The sequence below is a fragment of the Ceratotherium simum genome, chromosome X (genome assembly GCF_057802395.1).
Source record: "Ceratotherium simum simum isolate JZ-2026a chromosome X, ASM5780239v1, whole genome shotgun sequence".
Classification (NCBI taxonomy): Eukaryota; Metazoa; Chordata; class Mammalia; order Perissodactyla; family Rhinocerotidae; genus Ceratotherium; species Ceratotherium simum.
The window spans coordinates 116,331,729-116,355,056 of NC_141940.1; the positions used below are offsets into that span (position 1 = coordinate 116,331,729).

At 41.2% G+C, this 23,328-nt stretch overlaps 1 protein-coding gene across 5 annotated transcripts in view; it reads left to right on the plus strand.

Annotated features, from left to right (window-relative positions):
* The window catches only part of CTPS2 (CTP synthase 2), a 98,721-nt gene extending 75,393 nt beyond the window's left edge, over window positions 1-23,328 (plus strand). For all 5 annotated transcript variants that reach the window (XM_087427774.1, XM_087427775.1, XM_087427772.1 and 2 more), the window contains 5 exons: window positions 509-564; window positions 3,831-3,927; window positions 8,977-9,121; window positions 21,285-21,395; window positions 22,390-23,328. In XM_087427774.1, the coding sequence (XP_087283900.1) occupies window positions 509-564; window positions 3,831-3,927; window positions 8,977-9,121; window positions 21,285-21,354 (368 nt within the window). In that variant the 3' untranslated portion in view covers window positions 21,355-21,395; window positions 22,390-23,328. The remainder of the gene's footprint in view (window positions 1-508; window positions 565-3,830; window positions 3,928-8,976; window positions 9,122-21,284; window positions 21,396-22,389) is intronic.

Consider the following 23,328-nt stretch of genomic DNA (forward strand, 5'->3'; position numbering starts at 1 on the left):
GTGTGGAGTGAAAAGACTGAGGAGTAGATCTGCCATGTTGTTATGAGCGGTTCTCTGGATGGATTTATTGAGCACATGTGCCATGCAATGATCCTAGGCATGGGGGGAAATCCTCAACAGCAACAAAATGGCAAAGTCTTCCTTTCTGTCCTAGTCTTTTTGGAGACTAAAATGCAACAAGCAATGGTGCAGACATTGCACAGCCTCTTGATCCTGCAGGCAGATGTATGAAAGGAGGGCACATCTGCTGGAGTCCACAGTGGACTTGTATAATAACGGGCTTCCCTTTATGCAATGGTGATGGCTTACTTGAGAATTGCCTCAGGGTTTCAAAGAAGCTATTGCTCTTCTGTACCATAAGAGAAGAAAATCTAGATTACTACCCAGGGTCTAGTTCATTTTTAGGTCTCTGATAGGCAGATCAAAGAGGCTTCCCCCACACATATGCCATGGGTCTGGTTCTAAAGCCAATTACTCCATTATTAATTTCACACTCGTATCTTTACAGGGAAACTTTATGGTGATGTTCCTTTCATAGAAGAAAGACACAGACATCGGTATGAGGTATGGCTTTCACACTGAATTGCTGTAGAATATAGATGCTGAGTGCAAGGAACCCCAGTGATTACAAGTGGGCCTCTGGAAAAGGTGTCTAGCCCAGTGGTATCCGTAGGGCTCAGGGGAAGTGTGCCAAATTTCCCAGAGGAGGTGGGTGGGGTGGGGAGACTCTACTCTTCTTGGCTTTCCGAAGGCAAAATCTTAAAGTATTTGCACATGGGACATATCTGAGTTCTATGTTACCCTAACTGCTGTCTCCTAGACCAAGATAGGGTTGTCATCCTTATCCTTAACCCCCTGCCCTTTATTTTGGCAGGTTTGGGAAAAGGGGGACTTGCCTTTTCTGAAAAGGAACCAAATGCTCCTTGAGATAGAGATGTGTCTCTGAGTATCACATGGTGGATTCTTGGTTTGGGAACCTCTTTGGAAGTCCATGTTGAGCATGAGGCTTAGTGTCACGTGATTAAGAAGAGTTATTGTTGAGATTGCCATATGAGAAGCACAGGTTCCCCAAAATGCAGATTGTCTATACCAGGATTCATAGTGTATTAATTATGATGCTTTTGGCTGTGAAGAACCAAAATCCCTGCTCATTATTTGTTCAAACCAGCCTAAACAATAAGGAAATTTGTTATCTCAGGTAACAGTCCAGATGCTGGGCAGGCTCCAGGCATGGTGTGATCAGGGCTCCTGCTGTCTCTGGAATTCTCTTGGCCTGACCCTATTCTCTGTGTCTGCCTTGCCCTCAGGCTGGTCTTCCTCATAGTTGTAAGATGGCTGCCAGCAGCAACTGAGGCAACATGCATGCATCTCTCCTAGACATGGAAGCTTTTTTTCAGTCTTATTGGGTCAATTTAGATTACCTGCCCACCTGTGAACTAGTAACCATTGCCAGAGCAATACTGAGCCAGGCTTAAACTCTAGTTCTTGTATTATTCATCTGCCAAGAGGGATGAGTTTATCATGTTTGGCTTAGACCAGTTAGGACCAACTTCTAGAATGAGGGAGATGGAGTCCTATGGGCCAGGTGTAGGTGAAGTAGATACTGGAATAAGCCCTGGGGTCTGTTTTGAAGGAGGACTAGTGGGAATTGATGCTGGGCAAGCTACCAACAATGTCACTATAATCAGTGAATGTAACTTTCTGAGTGTAGGCCATTTGTGATCTTCTTTACATTGGGAACTGGCCCAACTGGTGGGAGGAAAACTATTGAGCTGCTTTGTCTAAGTGGTGGCTAGAAGGTGTGAGAACTACTGCGCACATGATAGTGTGGCCATTCATTCATACTTATTTTGCATCTGATATGCACTGGAGATGGAAGGGGGAAAGACACATATGGTCTGCCTCCTGTTAGGGAGCTTACATTCTAATCGGAGAGGACAAAAAATAAGATAGAGGGGCTGGCCCAGTGGCGCAAGCACTTAAGTGCGCACGCTCAGCTGCAGCAGCCCGGGGTTCGCTGGTTTGGATCCTGGGCGCGCACTGATGCACTGCTTGTTAAGCCAAGCTGTGGCAGCGTCCCATATAAAGTGGAGGAAGATGGGCACGCATGTTAGCCCAGGGCCAGTCTTCCTCAGCAAAAAAAGAGGAGGATTGGCATTGAATGTTAGCTCAGGGCTGGTCTTCCTCACACACAAAAAAAAAGATAGATAAAATAATTACAGATTACATCATATATCAGACAAGGTATCTAGAATAAAGAATTCTTACAACTCAATGATAAATAATGGCAAAGGATCTGAATAGATATTTGTCCAAAGAAGATATACAAATGGCTGATAAGCAAATGAAAAGATGTTCAACATCATTTGTCACCAGGGAAATGCAAATCAAAACTACAAAGAGATATCACTTTATACCCACTAGGATGGCTATAATCAAAAGATGGATGATAACAAGTGTTGGTGAGGATGTGAAGTAACTGGAATTCTCATACACTGTTGGTGGGAATGTAAAATGGTGCAGCCACTTTGGAAAACCATCTGGAAGTTCCTCAAAAGGTTAAACATAGAGTTACCATATGACCCAGCAATACCATCCCTAGTATATACTCAAGAGAAATGAAAACATATGTCCACACAGCAACTTGTACACAAATGGTCATAGCAGCATTATTCATAATAACCAAAAAACTAGAAACAATTCAAATGTCCGTTAACTGAAGAATGGATAAATAAAATGTGATATATCCATACAATGGAATATTATTTGACAATAAAAATAAATGAATTATTGATACATGCTACAACATCAATGAACCTAGAAAACATTATGCTAGATGAAAGAAGCCAGTCACAAAAGACTACATATTGTATGATTCCATTAACATGAAATGCCCAGAACAGGCAAATCTAAAGAGACAGACTGTAGATTAGTGGTTGTCTAGGGCTTGGCAAAGGGGTGATGATGAGAGGATTGGGGGATGATGATTAGAGGCTGTAGGGTATAGGGTATATTTTTGGATTGATTGTGGTGATGATTGAAATCCTCTGTGAATATACTAAAAACCATTGAGTTGTACACTTTTAGTGGGTGAATTGTATGATATGTGACATATCTCAATAAAGCTGTTAAAAAAAGAAAAATAATTACCAATTATGAGAGCTAGCCTAAAGTTAAAAAATAAAATAAAAGTGTATAGGGTTAAGATTGAGGACAGGTGGGACACTATTTTGGTGTTAGATGAGGAAGTGCTTTCTGTGAAGGAGAGGCTGAAAAGTTTGGGAAAAGGCTAGCGATGAGACGAGTGAGGGAAGGGCCTTGAGCCAGGTCATCAAGTTGTCATCTATAACCTATATTTTAGTAGAAAAATTGCTCCAAGCTTCTCTTTAGCGCTTTTATGTAACTATATGTAAAGAAAGCATTGGGGTTAGTCATCAGGGAAATAAGACATTTTCCATCCTTAAGCAGATTCGTGATTTGGGGAGAGATAGTTAATTACACATAACTCAAGGGAAGAAGCAAATATGGGGACGACTATCAATAGCTAGTCTCAAGATTCCAAGTCAGAATATCTGTGTCACAGTCCTACTTTTTGAATCTTATCTTTGGGTGACAGAAGGTGGGCCTCCCAGATTTAGGGGCTGTGATTAGACTTTCCATCTCAGGTTCATCATGAGTTTAAAAACAGGCGTTGGAGGTTGAATGTGGAAATTAACTGCTAGTTAGTATATCACTGAAATGGAAAACCCACCCAGTTGATGGAGGACATGTTCATAAGCTGATATGTCTGTATTTCTCTGCTACCCAAAGACAATTTCTTGTTTTTCCAGGTGAACCCCAGCCTGATCCACCAACTTGAGCAGAACGACTTAAGTTTTGTAGGTCATGATGTCGATGGGGAGAGGATGGAAATCATTGAACTGGCAAGTAAGTGGGCTCTTCATTTTCGAAAATTTTCACAGTGTGTTAACGTCTTTTTGTTGACCGTAGACATGCAAAGATATAACTTGAGACTCATTTTGCTTGCTTTCTTTCTTTTCCTCTCTCCTTTGAAATAAATATGCCGCTAAATATAAATAATATGCACTAAATATAAAGTGCATGAAAAAACAGACTGCTTATAATCCTAATAATTTTGGGGCCCATTAGTATGAACCTATCATAAAATGATGTATGCCTACTAGTCCTCCCAGTAGTATGCTTCTTTACCATCCCTGCCCCCTTTCTGGGGCTTCTCTTGTTGCTAGCCCCTAGGTTAGGCGCTCTGGGAAAGGCAGGAAGCCCCCTGTTGAGTAGTACCCTGCTTTCTCCCTCCTTTGAGGAAGAGTGGCCCCGTGCCCTCCTCACTACTGGTGACTGGTGTGACATCTGTTGCACGTGGGACCTGGCCCCTCATTCCATGTGGCCTCTGCCATTCCCTATTGCTCATGCTCCATTGTCAAGCATGGGCCAGTCATTAAACTTGTGATCGCTAATTGCTGCACTCAGAGAAGTTCTTAGTAAGACCAAACACAGCACAAAGGGATTGGACTTCTGTTGAGGAAGATCACCAAAGACGTTGCTTGTGTCTGGGCTGGGACACCTGGAGAGCATAGGCACAAACCATACATCCATTATTGACGAGACAGAGGACAGTGTTCTCATTCAGAGCTGCAAAGACATGGTAAGCTCAGGCTTCCAGCTGATCCCAGCTCTTTCTCTGGACATTCTAGCCCAGGGGTGGGCAAACTATGGCCTGTGGGCCAAATTCAGCCCCCTGACCATGTTTGTACAGCTCATGAGCTAAGAATGACTTTTACATTTTTAAATGGTTAAAAAAAAAAAAAAGAAATTATAAGATTTGTGATGTGTGAAAATTATATGAACTTTTAGTGTCCGTAAGTAAAGTTTTATTGGAGCGCAATCACACTTATTCATTTGTGTATTGTTTATGGCTGCTTTTGTGCTACAATGGCAGCGATGAGTAGTTGGGAAAGAGACCTTATGGCCCCCAAAGCCTAACATTATTTACTACTTGGCCCTTTATAGAAATGTTTGCCAGCCCCTGTTCTAGACCCACACACATGCACTTCATTTAACTAACTTGAATTTAATATTTTCAGGTGCCTGCTTGACTTGTTTGTCTATCTGGATATTCTCCTGGCACTTCCAACTCAACTTGTTTAAAACTAAATTTACATGATCTCCAAAGTAGTTCTTCCCCCTGACTATTCCTATTCTCATCAATCTCCTTGTCCAGGGTTTCTCACCTCACCACCATTGAGAGTTGGAGTGGGATAATTCTTTGTGGTAGGAGCTGTCCTGTGCACTGTAGGATGTTTGGCAGCATCCCTGGTCTCTACCCACTGGATGCTAATAGCACCCCCCACCCAAGTTGCGACACTCAAAAACGTCTACAGACATTGCCAAATGTCCCTGAGGGGCACATTTGCCCCTAGTTGGGAACCACTGTCCTAGACTATTAGGCTTGAAATTGGACTTATTTAGCTCTTCTTCCATCATACCCCCAACTCGTAATCAGTTGTCAAGTGCTGTAAATTCCGTCCCTGGAAAGAAAGACCAGATTTGGGATTGCATTCCCATCCCTATCGCCCTAGTCCCAGCAGGTGGTGACTCTTACCCAGACTAGTCCTCGAGCTCCTTCCTGCCTCCAGGCTCTCCCCTCTCCAGTACCTCCTAATGAGGGCAGGGCTCTGACTGTGCAGTCCATGTGACACTAGTTTGTTGGATAGATCACTCTCGTTGAATGCTTAGTATGTACAAGATACTCTAAAAACGGTAGTATCATTTTCTAGCACCTGCCTTTTCAACCTGTATATTTTAGGCTCCAGATAACCTGGACTACTTACTCTTCTTCTAACTTTCCTACCTCTTTTTTTCATCTTAGTGCATGTCTCTATTCTCTACTTCAAATTCCTTTTCTCTGTCCTTTCCCCCTTCTGTCTCTAATGTGTTCAGGTACTTCAGAAGTCCCGAGCAGGGAGGAGAATTGAAGTTGGAAAAGGCTTTGAATGCAGTAGTATGTTACCTGGACCCTGAAAGAAGGAAAGCAATGGACATTGAGTGTGCACTCAGTAGATGTTTCTCACTAGACCCCTTGCTAGGGACTCTGCGTGCCTGCGTAACTCACGAGGCTGGTGATGTTATTCCAACTTTACAGAGAAAGGAGAGTGGAGTGCAGAGAGGTTAAATAACCTGCCCAGGGCCATCCAGTTAGCCACTGGCGGGGCTGGAGCCAAACCAGGTCATCACCTCCTTCTGCCACCACTCCTGTGGGATTTTATCATTCCTCTTGTTTTCACTGGACATTCCACCTAAGATTATCAATCCACGCCTAAAGTTTTGAAATAGAATATGACAATGTATTTCCTATAGTCTTTCTATTTTTTTCTTTGCTGAGGAACAGTTGCCCCGAGCTAACATCCATTGCCAATCTTCCTCTTTTTGCTTGAGGAAGATTCGCCCTGAGCTAACACCCATGTGAGTCTTCCTCTATTTTGTATGTGGGTCACCACCACAGCATGGCGGCCGACAAGTGGTGTAGGTCCATGCCCAGGAACCAAACCTGGGCTGCCAAAGTGGAGCACGCTGAACTTAACCACTAGGCCATGAGGCTGGCCCCTCCTGTAGTCTTTCTGATGGAAATGCCCATTATTTAGAATTTTTATAGTGTGGATCACAGTTTGATGTTGAAGTCTCTTAAGCCTTTCTGGCATGTGAGAGGGCAGAGAGTTTCTTAAGCAGATTACTATTTGTTTACTTTGTTCAAGTACTGATTCTCTTTTAATTCTCCTGGCTCTCATTATTGTCAGCAAATACTTAGAAGCCTCTTTCATCTCAAGGACTTAGATTCCCATTGACACTTTCAAATTTCACATGGGTTGGAGAGGAAATGAGAGCCCCTGTAAAACCTTGCCATTTTTGAAAGCTGACTGCAAGGGGATTCATTTTATTAAGGATGATTCCCCAGAAGATTTTGATCTTAGCTACCCCTTAGAAGCATACCCACGAATCTCTACATTGCTAAAGGAGTTCTAAAAGGAACAACAAAACTTGAGATTAGTATAATGCCAGAATTTGGTTCAAAGCAATTGAGAGCATTATTTTAAAGATACTTTATCTGACTAATAAAACATCATCAAAATAAAAACATTTTAGTCTCTTTCCTCATATTGGCATAGGGGATTTTTTTGGATGAAGTGATTCAGAGCAATGATCCATTATTCAAATATTCTGTGCCGGTATGACATGATCCATTGCTCAGCTTCTGTCTGTAGTGGTATAAAAGCACAATTACTGTCTGCTTCTTTCAAAGACATCCATAGATGCTGTGCTGTAAGATTCATTGCATCCTAAATTTAAAGCTACATGACTTAGTTTCTTTTCTAAGTGTGAATGATTTCTCTTCTTCTTTTCTTGAGGGGACACATTCCTGGGAGAAGGTGGCATTCCCCTCTCCAAGCTTTCATATTTAAGTGTCCCTCTAATTCAAGGAGGCTTCTTCCTAGATGTGATGTAGAGGATTTCTACACTGAATTTTTCTGGACTCAGAGCTATCCAAAGAACCTGCTGCCATGATGGAACTATTCTGCCCTGTTCAATATGGTAGCCACTAGCCATTTGTGGCCATTGAGCACTTGAAACATGCTCAATTAATTTGAGTGAATTTAAATAGCCACATGTGGCTAGGGACTATCATTTTGTATAGCAAAGCTTTAAATGATAACCTTAAGAGAGTGGACATGTCTGCTCAATCATCATTTCCTCCCTACTGTAGCAGTAGCCTTGGGTCTCCAGTGGAAAGTGATGGGGATTTGTGATTTTGAATTCCATAATAGATTTTTAGATCATTTAATAAAAGCATCTCATTGAAAGGTTTAAAGTTATATTTACTTCTCCCTATAAAACTTAACGTTTTGTTGTTTTCAGTTTGATGTGTAAATCAATTAAAATGATTTTAAGATAGAGAATACAGCACACTGACCATGCTCTGTACTACAGTAATTATGGGATCAGAGAGTTGCCCAGTCTCTCATTAGGATTTGCTTCCTAATCTAGGAATAAACATAGTTTCTGAGAGTTCTGATTGGCAGAAGGAATTTGTAATCCTAGAAAATTTCTACCCAAATTTGGAAATGTTGCCCTTTTAATTTTTTACCATTCTAAAACAGGAGATTCCAGATACCTGGGAAAAGCTACTTTTCTGTTTCTATTACATCTAAGAAAACTGGAATTGCTCATACAGGGGCTTCTTTCAACCCTCATTGTGAAAATAGCTTAATTTTTCCTCCTGATAATGTAAATAATATATGCTCTTTGTAAAAGTTCACATGATGCAGAAAAGTATAAGGAAGGAAAGTAAAATATCTTGAACTCTCACCACCTTGAGCCATAGCCACCATTAACATGTTGAAAGGCCATCCTTTTATCACTCAGAGACTCTTCATCACAAAGGATAAGTTGGCACAGGCTGAAATATGTGTGCCAGTTCAGTTTCATGGTGCTATCTAGGATTAATATCCAATTTAAAGCTGTGACTAGAAAAGCAGTTTACTTGCTGCGTTCCCAGGGCACCCTTCCCTTGGGAAAGAAGACTGTGTAAGAAATGGCCTGAAGCCATCTAAGAGAAAGAATGATCTACTCTTAGCCTAAAGTGTGAGGGATACCAAGGACCTTCAAAAAGCAGGCAGATTCTGGGAAAGCAGAATTCATCTTGCTTTTCAAAAATTTTTGCTTAACTTGGCTCACTCTAACACCTTCCGCAATTAAAATGCCGGATCTCTTATTAAGTGAGATGTATTTTGCAATTTGAAATTCTGCTGTGAAGATGGATCATGAAAGTAACTGGCTATGATGATAACAAGTTAAATAATCATCTTACCATTTAATGAGTTTTCTTATTGAAAGGTAGGAAGACCTTTAAAGCAGTTCTCATGTTTGTCTGCTTCAATCGATTCGTGATTGTTCTCATTTCAGATCATCCCTATTTTGTTGGTGTCCAATTCCATCCCGAGTTTTCTTCTAGGCCAATGAAGCCTTCCCCTCCATACCTGGGACTGTTACTTGCAGCAACTGGGAACCTGAGTGCCTACTTGCAACAGGGATGCAAGCTGTCTTCCAGGTAATTAGCTTACTGCTCTTAGCAACAACCCAAGATGCAGTTATCAACATCTTAAGTTTCTCATAAAATTGAATATTGTTATAGGATTTTTTTTAAGTGAAGAATCATTTTTTTCCCCTCTTAACAAACATAATATTTTCTCTTAATGAAAATGATTTTTTTTTCTTTGCTGAGGAAGATTGGCCCTGAACTAACATCTGTGCCAATCTTACTCTGTTTTGTATGTGGGTCGCCACCACAGCATGGCCGCTGACAAGTGGTGTAGGTCAGCGCCCGGGAACCGAACCTGGGCTGCCAAAGCAGAGTGTGCCGAACTTAACCACCAGGCCACAGGGCCGGCCCCTTAATGAAAATTATTTAATCATATCTACAACCGTAACATGTCAGCTTTCCAAATCGTGCTGATGCTGAGCGTTATTTTAGAAATTTTTGTCATTTCGGTAAGTGAAAAATGGGATTTTCTTTTGTTGACTCTTTGATTAATAAATATATACAAATATTTTATGTGTTTATTGGCCCTTTGTTTTATGAATAGCCTGTTCATATCCTTTGCCCTGTTTTTCCTTTTGCCATTATATCCTTTTTCTTAATGATTAGTAAGCTCTTTATATATAAAGGACATTAATCCTTTGTTAGGTTGCAAATATTTTTTCAAAGTGATTTTGTTTTTCTTCTAAGTTGTTAAGTAGTTTTTATTTTCCCTAAAGAATTTCAAATAAAGACTTTATGTAGTCCTTATTTATGTATTTTTTAAATTTATGTAGTCAAATCTTTTATGGATTCTGCCTTTAGTATCATGCCTAAAGTCTTTCCCTATCAAAAGATGATAGAAATAATAACCCATTTGTTTTCCACTAGCATTTTTATGGTTTCAATTTTATAGTTTAAATCTAGAATCTATATGGACTTTATTTTTGGTGTAGTGTGTGAGGTAGGGATCTGGCTTTCCCTCATCCCAACTGTTAGTAAGTTGAGTAATTTAGATTTGTTTCAGAGATTTCTGTTTTGTTCCATTGATGATTTCATCTCTTGTTTCTGAACCCTTATCACCCTTTTCATTATCATAGCATTATTGTAAATCAAGTCCTTATCTACCCAATCCCATTATTATTTAACACTTTTAAAAATGTATTTTGCTGTTCTTCCAGATGAATTGTACAATGATTTTTTTTTTTTTTTTTTGCTGAGGGAAATTAGCCCTGAGCTAACATCTGTTGCCAATCTTCCTTGTTTTTTGTGTGAGGAAGATTAGCTCTGAGCTAACGTCTGTGCCAATCTTCCTCTACTTTGTATGTGGTTTGCCACCACAGTGTGGCTGACAAGTGGAATAGGTCCGTGCCTGGGATCTGAACTTGTGAACCTGGGCTGCCGAAGCAAAATGCACTGAACTTAACCACTACACCATGGGGCCGGCCCCTAAAATGATTTTTTAAAATCAAATTCGAATAAAAAATCCCTGAGGGATTTCCATTAAAATTTTTTTTTTATATTTCAATACTAGTTTGGAAAGAATTTATATCTTTACTTCTCATCCAAGAATACTGTGTGTGATAACTTTAAAAGCAGAAGGAACTAGCCAGAATCATGGACTTAAGTAGGGGTTATTTCCACAATAACTGGATATATGTTGTTTAGAAGATTGCCATGATGGACCGTCATCCTAGCAGATAACTCTTGCGATATTGCAGTTGAGGACTGCCAGGATCAGTACATGGTGTGTTTGTGTGTGCTTGTGTTAGCAAGCCTGCTTATTTGCAACATTACCTGCTAGGAGAAACTCACAGCTTTCTAGCACTTCCTTTAATCATGTGTTCATATAGGAACAGCTTTACATATTTTGCATGTCGGGCGTCTCACTGAATTAATGATCGCTCCTTGTATTCTTGAACCAGTGCACTGGTTTTCACACTGTGACCTGCGGAGCTGGGCTGCCTGAGGAGTGGGCTGGAGGGGCTCCAGGCTCTTCCCTGCTTCAGCTGAGCAGCTCCACTTTTTATGGCTCACGTGTCATGATTCTGCATGAGATTTCATATGAAGATGAGCTTCCTGTGTTCTGAGGCTGCACCGCTTATGCAGCAGATTGGAAATTCCAGTGTGGTCCCATGTTGGATGTGTGCTGGGAAGTGCCCTTCTCAGCCACTTTATTGTCTCCATTATTTCAGGTGCTCACATGTGAAAGGAGCATGGCGGTAGAGCAAGTTAGATAGCTGGGAGAAATAACTCATGCATAATAATTCACACGTAACTATCTGGTTGTTTGCAAGCATCATCTAATATGTGGATGGTGTCTGGTTTATGCGGCCTGCCCACCTGTGTGCTGGATGGCATGCTGATTCCTGCATGGGGGCTGGTGGTCTCTGGGTAAAGCTCACTGGTAGTTTCTGAGAAAAATGACTGCTTGCTAGCGACTCCTGAGCAAGACATGGTATGTCTCAGAGAGAAGGAAAGACCTCTTAACAAAACTCTGATGCTGGTATTGGAATTACAGCTGACTAGCAGGCTTCCACTATAGTCAAAGAATTCCTATGTATCAGCCACAGACTGGTGTGTTCCTTAAGAGCAGCCAGCATCTTATTTATCTTTGTCTCCCTGGCTCCCTAGCACATAGGGGTTGTTTATTAGCCATTAAAGTAATAAATGTAGATAGCATAAGAAGATGGATATAGTCTAGTCTAAACTTGACAGCTTGCAGGGGGTTTTCCAACTAAGAATGGTGACCATGAGTTAATCCAGTGACGGACACCAGGATTCCAGAGGAACCTTGCACTTCCCCTCCTCCCTGCCCAGCTCCATGGCGTTAGTGAGCACTGAAAAACAAGTGACTGCTTTGATGGCAAGGCTCTAATGTGAGCTGAGTTGGGACTGTATTTCTGTCAAACAAGATTACTATCTGTAATCAACCCTAAACAGATGTGACAGGGAATATGAACACTAGAGTAATGACTTCCTCTCCCAGAAATTGGCTGATGATATTTAACTGTATGGCACATGTGCAGCCGATGTGTTTAAAGCCCAGAATGTAAAAAAAATCCTTGGCTTTGAACAAGTACCCCTGAGCTATAACCTCTGCATTCTGCCCCGTGGAGAACATTTATCTTTTAGTGCCTGGGAAGTTGCAGTAAGAATATTATTTTGGGATCTAGAGCTGATGAGCTAAATTCTCAGCTACTCCGCTGTCTACAGCACGGCGGCAGTTATGAAGACCAGTTCCACCTGGTTTTAGACTTGTAGTGGTCTGTTCAAGACACACAATAGTTTTGGGATAGTATTTAGACTTTTATAAGCTACTCAAAAGTATATGTAAAATCAAACTAAGAGCCTTGTTTTTGGGGGTCTGCCAAGACCACCCACACATTTGATGATTCATTAGAAGGAATCAGAATATAGTTGTACTCACGGCTAAAATTTATTGCAGTGACAGAGTAAGCAAACACAGCTGGATCAGTAAGCGGAAGAGGTATAAGTGGAGTCTGGAGAAATCTATTTGCAAGTTTCCTATGCTCTCTCTCTCCCGTGAGAAGTCACGTCGAGCTCACCCTCCCTCCAGAGTGAAAATGCAGCAACGTGTATGTGATGTGTATGCCCAGAGACGCCCATTTGAGACTGAGAGTTTAGGGTTTTCCCTGAGGGTTGTTCACATAGGCATTCTCTAGCTAGCAACCACCCAAATTCCAGACTCCCAGAAGGAAAGCAAGTGTTCACCGTAAGTCACATTGTTTGTACAAACAGCTTAGGCCCAGCGAAATGACCTTATCAGTTAGTAATGGAGAAAACATTCTGAAAACCAAGTTCCCCTGCCAGCAGGCCCTTCCAAAGATAGCAGGCCTGCTGTGTTAACTCTTTTGCACAAGTCTAATAAGCCATTTTTAGAATAAATAAATGTAATTATGGTCCATTAGATAAATCTTTGTAATTCTTTGCTGATATCTCTCTCCTGGTGTCTAAAGATAATTTGTCCCATGTATAAAAGGTAACCACAAATTTGCATGGTCTTGCTGGCGTATAATGTAATGGAATGGGACTGCTTCATGTAATTGTAAGAAAAAAATTTTAGGAGACTTATACTAAATAGAATATACAAAGGTGCTTGTAATTGCAACAAAGCACATAATCTCTGTCCAGAATTCCATTTTTAAGCACCTGGAAACAGAAGAGGGATCAGAGTCGAAAGTTCCTAGGTTGTTTTTCAGCACATGTGTCTCCAGGGTTACTCTCAAGGCTTGTAGGTGCACTCGCTATATGCCAAGTTTAGGAGTAACTTCCAGTTTTTATGATGCTGGCATTTATCATGCCCATCTGTCAGGTCAGAGTAAAACCCTCTTGCTTAGATAGTGCTCGTTCTCTGTCGGAAAGCAAGAACTTAGATGGCGTTCAGTCAGCAGTTCACAAAAATGCAGCTCTTTGGGGAAACACGTTTTTAAAGTATAGAACCGGAATGTTATGACATTTGAGTAGCATTTTGCGTAGGTTTTATGTTCTTGGATTCCATGTCTCCACCCAACTATCTCTTGTGCAGAAAAATCATCTTTTTATGGTGAAACAGGACGCAGGCTAATATAGAAACAACAGGAGGGAAATTACTCGGTGATTCACTATATTTGCTTGACTGTTTCAGACTAGATTCAAAAGTTGAAACTACTTTATAATCAGAGGGTCCTTATAGGAAGTACATACTCAGAGCCAGTTCCTTCCATTTCCTGACCCCTTGTGAGCTCCTAGGCCCTAAGTCCATTCTCTCCTTCACACTTACTCTTCCCCCTCTATTTTTATTTTTGAATTCTGGCAGTGGTCAGGGAGAAAGGCGCCCATTCATTCACCATTGTCTCTGATCTCTCTTTGGGGTTTTCCTTTTAAGTGACATGCTGGCTTCCAGCCTGGGAGGATTTTGTTTTCTGTTGACTTCTAGATGCAGCATTATAGAAAATTTGGAAGATAAAAAAAAGGACCCATAAACCCACCAGCCTAATATAGTCACTGTGTTCATATTTGAATATTTCCTTCCAGTCTTTATTCTGTATCTATATATGACTCTTTTCATGGTTGTAATCATAATACTGAGTGTGTGTGTATGTATATATATTTTTTCTCCAACTCTTTTTATTTTGAAAACTTTCAAACCTACAGAAAAGATGAAAGAATAGTACAGTGAAGAATCATTTTTTCCCCTCTTAACAAACATAATATTTTCTCTTAATGAAAATAATTTTTTTTTTTTGCTGAGGAAGATTCACCCTAAGCTAATATCTGCTGCCAATCTTCCTCTTTTTGTATGTGGGTCACCGCCACAGCGTGGCCACTGACAGACAAGTGGTATAGGTCCGTGCCCGGGAACCGAACCTGGGCTGCTGAAGCAGAGCATGCCAAACTTAACCACTAGGCCACTGGGGCTGGCCTACAGATTCTTTATTAATTACAAAAGACTGTCTTTTGAACTTAACACCTTGTACGCATTTTTCCAAGTTGCACAATGCTTGTAATGTTTAATGGCTGCGTACTTCAGCATTCACTCAATGCACTGTGTGTACTAAAGTATACTCTATCCCAGCCACTATGCTGGGTGCGAGAGAATCAAGTGCTGGTCGATAAGAACACATTCCCTTTCCTGGGGACTCATCAAGTAGTATAATGGTTCTTTACATTTTGGGGCTGACAAATCACCTTCTGGGAACGTGATGAAAGCTGGGGACTCACTTCCTGGAAAACTGCACACACATACCAATTTGATATTGTTTCCTGGTGTTCATATCCTGAAAGACCTCCATCCAATGACCTTCTTCTAGGGGTCCTCCAGTACAGACTCCTAGCTAAGAAACGACAGGGCCGTGCAGGTGCACAGCCTCAGCAGTGTGGGAAATGCCACATTACAGCTTGTTCTCTCTTCTATGGCCGCAGCCCAGGGCTGCTCCCAGGCTCCCAGGGTCGTGACTAATCAGGATAAACATCTTCCTGCCACCATCCACATCATCCACACACCTGGCTGGACTCCCACGAGTAAGCTCAGATTCCTCCTCTCTCCTCCCCCATCTCTCATAGTCAGCGTGTCCTGGAGATTCCTGGTGTTGGAATCCACTTGTCCTCCCCATATCTTCTGCTGTACTGCAAGGAGTGTGGCCTGGGCCTCAGCGCGAGGCTCTGGAGGTGGGACCTGCTGAGTTCAAACCCAGCTCTTTCGTTTCCCAGCTGGCTGTGACCTCACTCTTCTGTGTGTCGGTTTCTTTATAAAAAGGGGATGGTGATAGTACCCACTTCACATGGTAGTAATGAAGATTCAGTTTCGTATTAAATGTAAAGCCCTTGGCACAGTGCCTGGTCTGTGGTAGGAAATTAAATGGGAATTATTATTATTATTATGCTATTATTATTAATTTGACTTTAGTTCTGGTCTCCTTCATCTCTTGCCTACTGCATAGCCTCCTACCTGGTCTCTGTGCCACCAGCCTTCCTCCCTCAATCCATCTTCTGAGGGCAGAATAATCTTCCTACATTATTTTGGAGCTTAAAACTCTCAATGGCTTCCCTTGACTTACAGGATAAAATGCACACAAATCCATACAGAACAGCTTGCAGTCCCCTGATCTCCCCGGAGGGTTTTAATGCCGTTGCCTTGGCTCACACCGCTCTCTTGGCTCTTGATATACACTCCTGGACTGCTTAGTGAGAGGGGAGTACCGATCTATATCCTGTTAGGATGCTAGTTGGCCAAATCGTGACTGACGGTGGGCGTCAGAGGTGGGAGTGGCCCCTCCATTGATTAGAGTGCGCATTTCTCCCTCTAAGGCATACTTATCCCGCTTTGAGTGGCTCTTTCTCTTTGACGAGGAGAGTAAGATGTTTTTTCTCCTGCGTGAATCTGATGTGCATTTTCTAGCACTGTTTTAAACTTGGAATCACCTTGCTTTTTTTTTTTTCCTTTTGGGCTGTGTCGGGGAGGGGGAAAATCCGCTTCTTATGTTCTTATGGGTGGACTAATAATAAAATTGACACAAGACCAGATAGATTAACAGGAGAAAAACCTGATTTAATATGTGCACACAGGGGAAGCATGAAACTGATGCTTGGAGAGTGAACAAAGCAGGCAGTATATATGTCTTTTACAAAAAGAAACAATAAATTTGTGAGGAATGACAGGACAAAGAAACTCAGATTTGAGATATGTAATTAATGAGGAATTTAAATAGAGTTTAGGTTTGAGATAGTAAATTAGCAAGGTTTGTTTATGCAGCCTTCTCCACCCTGACTTCCTTAGCTCTGGTGATAAGGGTGGAGGGAGAGTACCTTTCATGTGGGAGATTTATTTCCTGCTTCCAGGGGGGACAGAGGCAGGAGGGTCAGAATGACCTTTTTGCTTCTCAAGTAACTTTAATTCAAAATAATCAATATGCACTTGTGGGATTTTTGGCGTGGCCTGCCCTGGGCCCCAACAGCTGCATGGTTGATGTTGCCAGGAGCCATTCTTGCAATATATGGTGCAAGTATTTTATTTCTCTGGGGACAGTGTGGATGAGTAGAGCAGGTGCTATGGATTTAATTTCTGGGTCTGCCGCTTACTGGGTAATCTTTTCCAATTCCCGACTCCTAAACCTCAGGATCTTCATCCTTTAGGGTGAGGAACAGTTGAGATGGTACTTTGTAAACTTTAAACTGATAGAAAAATACACTTTTCCCCCTTTGTTACATTTCATGCAAAAGTGAACTGGAAAAAAACAATTCTTTTTTGCTTTCTTTTTGAACAGTTCTTCTAAACGTCTTTTAAAACAGCTCCCCTCCTGTGATTGTTTGACTCCAACTCCACACCTTGAGACTTTTTCCTGTAAAGTACTGCTAATAACCCACATTTGAGTACACCTTCCCTCGAGAATTAAATGTTGGTTACAAGGTGCTCTTTATTGATTGCAGTTCACTGCGGTGCTAATGATGTGGTTCTGGCCAGGAACGGAGTTAATAGTAACATAGACTACTGTGCTTTTAATGCCCTGCCGGGGTTGTAATTCTGCCATTTACTATTCGATGAAAAATTCATTCAAAGCATACTAAGTTTTTTTCCATTGCTCTTATATTTTATGACTTCCAGGGGCTCTTTGAGAAGGAAGTAAGTATAGTGGTAACAATGCTTTGGGGAAAACCGTGTGCATGGCAACCTGTTTTAAAACATGCTTTTTTCACATGAAATGGATTATGATATAAAGTATTGTAGGAACTCGTGCATGCTGGTAATCCTAAGTATGCCATTAAAAGAAAATTTTAATTCCAACCACCCCTTTCTGTTAATGGAGAAGAAATGGTTTAACAGCTGTCCCTGGGGTAGCATAAAAGGTGGGCTGTATGAGGCATTACTATACCCTTGCTCTGGCGCCTTAGAATATATGTTTTCTTATATTGGGCATTTATTAGGAGCTAAGAGTCTTTGACAAACAGACTTGACTATGACGAGCCTTTTGTTTGTCAAAGAACCACGTGTAGACTGTTGCTGTCAAGTCTTGTAAGTCAAAGCAGGGTTGTAAGGAAAGCAATTCTTATGTGTTGCTACTGGTGATTTTGATTTTGTCTTGTAAGAAATAGTATAGTAAAAAATGTTTTTAAAGAATGCTTCCATTGTTTGGGGGGCACATGCATGCATAAGAGAGATTTGCTGTGGTTTTAATTAACTGTAGATAGCCAGACCTTAAAAAAAAACCCTTTTTAGGGAGTAACAAGGAGGACTATTGCATAGTGGTGATGGTTTTTTTTTTAAATCATTATTCATTTGTTTTCAAATCAGCCCTATCCAATAGAACTTTCTGCAATGTAGAAATGTTCTATAAGATGCACCGTCCAATATGGCAGTCACCAGCCACAAATGGCTATTGAGCACTTGGAGTGTGGCTCAATGTGTTTGAATGAAGAATGGAATTCTCAGTTTTATTTGATTTTAATTGATTTAAATTTAGATAACCACTGTGGCTCATGGCTACCATACTGGACAGTGCAAGTTTAAAATTTTCCCCTCCTCAAATGTAACAAGACACACATGAATGGATCTGTATTCTGTGGCATTTCATAAAATTTAACATGCAAGACTCTAGTATCTAATAACTTTCCCCACTGAGAAAGGCGTGTGTGTGTGTGTGTGTGTGTGTCCGTGTGTGTGTGTACAGAGAAGATTATTTAAAAAGACAGGTTAGTCTTAAGATAGAGCTGAGATGTCTCAAATTAAGTGATGATATACCCAGATAAGTATATCTTATGACTTCTTTAAGTCTGTTCTGTGTGAAACAAAAATGAACCCCTACGTCCTGTGCCACACAGAATAGCGCCCACATTTTATTGAATGTGCAGGAACCACTGCTGTTCTGTGTGTAGATGATGACCCACAGTTGATTCTAGCAGTTGCTTTTTGCTGGTACATGAATGCCATAAAATCAGCAAGTTTAGCAGCAATGTCTATTATGATAATTCTAGTCTTGAGTGCTGTGGTTTCTTTAATTGTCCTACCGCTGCCCCCTGACACACAGGAAAGAGAATTAGGAACCCAGTCATTTGCCTTGGTGATGAGTAAACTCAAGCCAAGCCCCACTTTGTTAGACTCAGCCTGTGCCATTTTGATGTGTTGGCAGAATTTGAGGCAGACAGCCATCAGACAGGAAATGAGAGCCATTAGGTTAGAAACAGACGCACCCAAGTCCACTTGCTAATGGGGGTAGGGAATTACTCTTGGTCCAGGAAACAATTCTGAAAATCATGCACTTGGCAGTTTTCATGACTTCTTTATAGTTCTATGACTTTTTGAGAGATACTACATTATGAATGTGTAACCCCCATAAATAGTGACAGCTTATATTTTTATATAGTTTTCAGAACACATTTATACATTCTCTTTTGGCCCTCATAACATTTTGGTGAGGTTGCAGGTATTATTACTTCTCTTTTCTAGACTCTCAGGAGTTAAGCGACCAGTCCAAAGGTACGTGGCTAATAAATAGTACAACCAGGAGTGTGAGGGGGCAGACGTGGACCCATCCTAGTCTTCCTCGGGCTCTGAGGTGGGGAAGAAAGCAGATGTAAAATCTGACGCCTGAGGAGATGGAGTGCCCTCGGCCCTTTGGGCCTTCTCACTTGTGGTGTCAGGGGACATGCCCTGTGGGCCCTTTCGGCCCACTACAGTGCAGCTTAGACTTGAGCTTGTGGCTGGGTTAGCATTATGGGGATTCTGGCCCCGCCTCGAATGAGCTGTGTGCCTGGTGAATCACTTGAACACCCTTGACCTTCATTTCTGCTCAGATAGCGAGTTGAGTGCAACTTCCAAATCCCCTTCCTTTGCTAATTCTATGACATGAAATGTTGCATAGAACCAGGGAGGATTCTGCATTTGTGTAGTCTGAGTGCATGGATAAGGATATACCAACTTTTGGGGGTAGGTTTTTTTTTTTTTTTTTTAACATTCTTAGGTTATTCCTGTGTTTTCTTTATTGGAAACCCTTTTGTAACAGAAGTGATTTCACTGAACTAAAATCTAACTAGGAGCTATCTTCTACTTGATTGGTTTTAATGATATGTTGATTTATATGTTTATCTAACATGTCTTTTGTGCTAATTCTTAATCTTCTATGTCCTCTCCATACTCTAGCCACCCCCCCTTCTGGTATTTTGTCCAAAAGTCGGGGAGGAGAGTAAGGTTGTCTTTGATGATTTTGTTTACATATTTATTGATATTTGCTTAATGTGTTTAGAGTAAATCTTTGTTTTCTAACTTGTCAGCATAGAGTTCCTCCAATTGTTCCGTCTCCTCCCTTAAAAAAGTGGATTTTCACCTGTTGTGGAATTCAGACTTCTATTGCTACAAGTCAGCAAAAACTTGGCCAAGGCTAGGGATGGGCCAGGCACAAAACGCTTACTTCCTGGCAGTGTTGTCTCCATAGGTCAGTAGAACTCACGTGAAGTTGATCAAGTTGCTGCCTTATTTGGAATTGAGCACGAAGAACCCCAAACTGAGCACACACCTCAGAGCAAAAGTACAATTGCAAGGCTGTCTCATGGAGAAGGTGTATTTCTAAGGGCACCCAACATGGCAACATCTATGTCAATAATTGTTCCTATTTTGAATACTAGATGTGACTCGAGGTAGTCAGAGCATCCCATAAAGTTTCTAATTTGAAAACAGCATAATTATTTCTCAAATCCTTGGTACTATGAGAGTGTTTTTTGGAATGGAAAACCTTCATGTTGCTGACCTATAAAACATAGTGAATATGATCTGAAGCGGATAGGATTTCAAGGCAAATTTAGAGAGTACAGTAACGTTTTTTATGTGCGCTACTGGATGTTTCCTGGGTCTTAAGCCAACACGCACATCTTAGTTCTCATGAGCACTGAGTTCAGTATCCCTGTGGAGTTTGCTGACTGGATGACCAGCTCCTCTATCATGATGCTGTCTAGGGAGCTGCTGTGGTCCTCAAACACAGAAGCAAGACCCAGCCTGCTGCTGAAGAAAAAGGATAGCATTTGACTAACGTAATCAAGGGACATGCAGCTATTCTCTCTGTTCTCTAGTCCTTTCATGTTGCTAAAAGAAACAGTTGTCGTCAGAAGGGTGAAAAATGAAAAAACTCTGAGTATCCAGGTACTGTTTTCTGCTATGTCATTGCACTTGAGGACGAATTGAGATCGGCGGGAATAGGACTGAGTGATGCTCAACCTCAGATGGACTAAGTTTTAGGCCCTAGTATGACAAGAGTAGATTCACAGAAAATAAATGAATCCATCAGCTCAGGCTTTCATTTTAACTTGATTTATTAACATAACACCTCTAGTGGAAAACAGACAATAGGTAAGAGGGGCAAGAGCAATCTGCTTTCAAGACTTTTCTCGAGGTTTAGAAATGATCAGCGATCTTCAGAAAATTATAGATTTAATCTAAATTGGAACACTTTTATAAATTTTCTGAATAAGTTACTTCCAATTTAAGATTGAAAGCAAGTGATCAGCTAGCTCCTCTGACAAAAGAAGGAGGCCGTTGAGTGTGGTTGGACTAACGTCTTCCTGTAGTGACTAGAAAGTGATAATAGAATATTCCTTAGTCTCCTCTGTGAGTGGGGGTTAATTATGGGAAGTGTAGGGGATTGTAAACAGAATAATTGTCCAAGGTTTTTTTTTACACCTTGCTAAATGAGTTCCTCTTTTGATCTAGTGATAGATACAGTGATGCCAGTGATGACAGCTTTTCAGAGCCACGGATAGCTGAGTTGGAAATAAGCTGAAACGAATACATGACTCTGAATAACAGGGATTGCCTGAGAGGGTAAGATGGACTCTAAGTTCTTGTTTGTTTTACAGACAAGCTGTTGTCTTGGGGTGGAAGCGAGCATTACAGGATTTGTCTCGCAGGATCCTGCTCCCCCGGGCTGCTCCTATTTGACTGGGGTAGTTAGCAGGATAGACTTAGCCATTCGTGCTTTTGGGAACCTGGAATGCACCTGAGAAGGCTAGCAGTTAGCATGGGGGAAATGGAATGCACCTGAGGCCAGGAATAAATGTATACCTGAGGCACCGATAAATGTATACCTGGAGGCTGTAATGGTTAGAGTTGTAATAGTCTAGGTCAGGGGTCAGCAAACTTTTTCTGTAAAGGGCCAGAGAGTAAATATTTTAGGCTTTGTGGGCCATGCCATCTCTGTTGCAACTACTTCACTCGGCCATTGTAGAAGGAAAGCAGCCATAGACAATACATAAAGGAATGGGCATGGCTGTGTCCCAATAAAACTTTATGTATAAAAACACTTTGCTGACCCCTGGTCTAGGTCACTCATGGAAAAGCAGATTTCCTTGGATTTGTATAAAATAAAATAGTATTTTATTTCTTCGTAGGGAGATACAGAGACTGGCTTGGCTTCTGAGGGCAGCTTATTTTCCCCGCAGCTCTGTTAGGCTTTATTAGAGAGGAGAGCAGCCTGGATGGCTTTATTACATCCAAGCTCAGAGGCAGATACTTCCTGGGACAACCCTAAGGTTCTGGCGGGACTTGAAGTGGATGAGCTGCTCTCTTTAGCAGGGACAGTAGCTTTAGGAAAATTTGTAAAGACTTCATTGCTCCAGTGTGAGCTCTCTTCATATTTCATTTAGAGGCAGAATATTTATGTTCACCAGAGAAAGCGTATCTGTGTCTAGGTTTGCCTCAAACATGGAGACCTTTAGGAGCAGACCAAAATGGTGCAAAGATCAGCTGGAGGTGTTTTAAAGACTTACATTGTTCAGCTTCTGATGTTGCTAATGCTGATATTCTTGTTTTTTTTAAGCCTCTGAAGTAATTGAAGCCAAGATGAAGGAACTGTCTGAAGAAATCACCACACTCTTAAAGAATCACTCTCTTCTCCACCAAATACAGACATAAAGCCTCGAAGGGAATCTAATAATACGTCCTTCCATGAACCAGAACCAAAGGGGTAGTTTTTCTTTTCCCCCAGAGGTAGCCTTTGCCTCTCTCAAATTTCTGTGGCTGATTAAACTTTCCCAACAACCTCAGTGGGGAGAAAGTGTGTTCGTGTTTTGTCCAGTGTATTGTGATGTCCAGGTGGTGAGCAAGGATCCGGGTAACTGAGCCTTCGCTGTGCTGTAAGGGAAGGGTGGCAGGGCACGTGCGATAACTAATTTTGAGTCAAAAATGAGCCGTTCTGTTACCTGGAACTCAACCACAGATTTGTGTGTGCCCCAAGCCTATTTCAATTTCTTACCCTGTTTATTTCTATTTAAAAGCAAAATTAAACAGGTCTAAGACTGGGGTTGGCAAGTAAGGCCCTCACCTCAGGTACAGAATTTAAGGGGGCATAAAAAACTCAGGAATCAAGATCAATAATGTATATATTTTTTAATTGAGGTGAAATTGACATAACATAGAATTAACCATTTTAAAGTGAACAGTTCAGTGACATTAGGTACATTCACAATGTTGTACAATCACCACATTTATCTACTTCCAAAACATTTCCAACACTCCAAAATAAATCCCCATACCCATTAGCAGTCACTCCCCATTCCTCACTCATCTCTTTTCTATTTCTATGGATTTGCCTATTGTGGATATTTCATATAAGTGGAATCATACAATATGTAGCCTTTTGTGTCTGACTTCTTTCACTTAGCATCATGTTTTCAAGGTTCGTCCTTATTGTAAGATGTATCAGTACTTCATTCTTTTTTATGACTGAATAAAATTCCATTGTATGTATCTACCACAA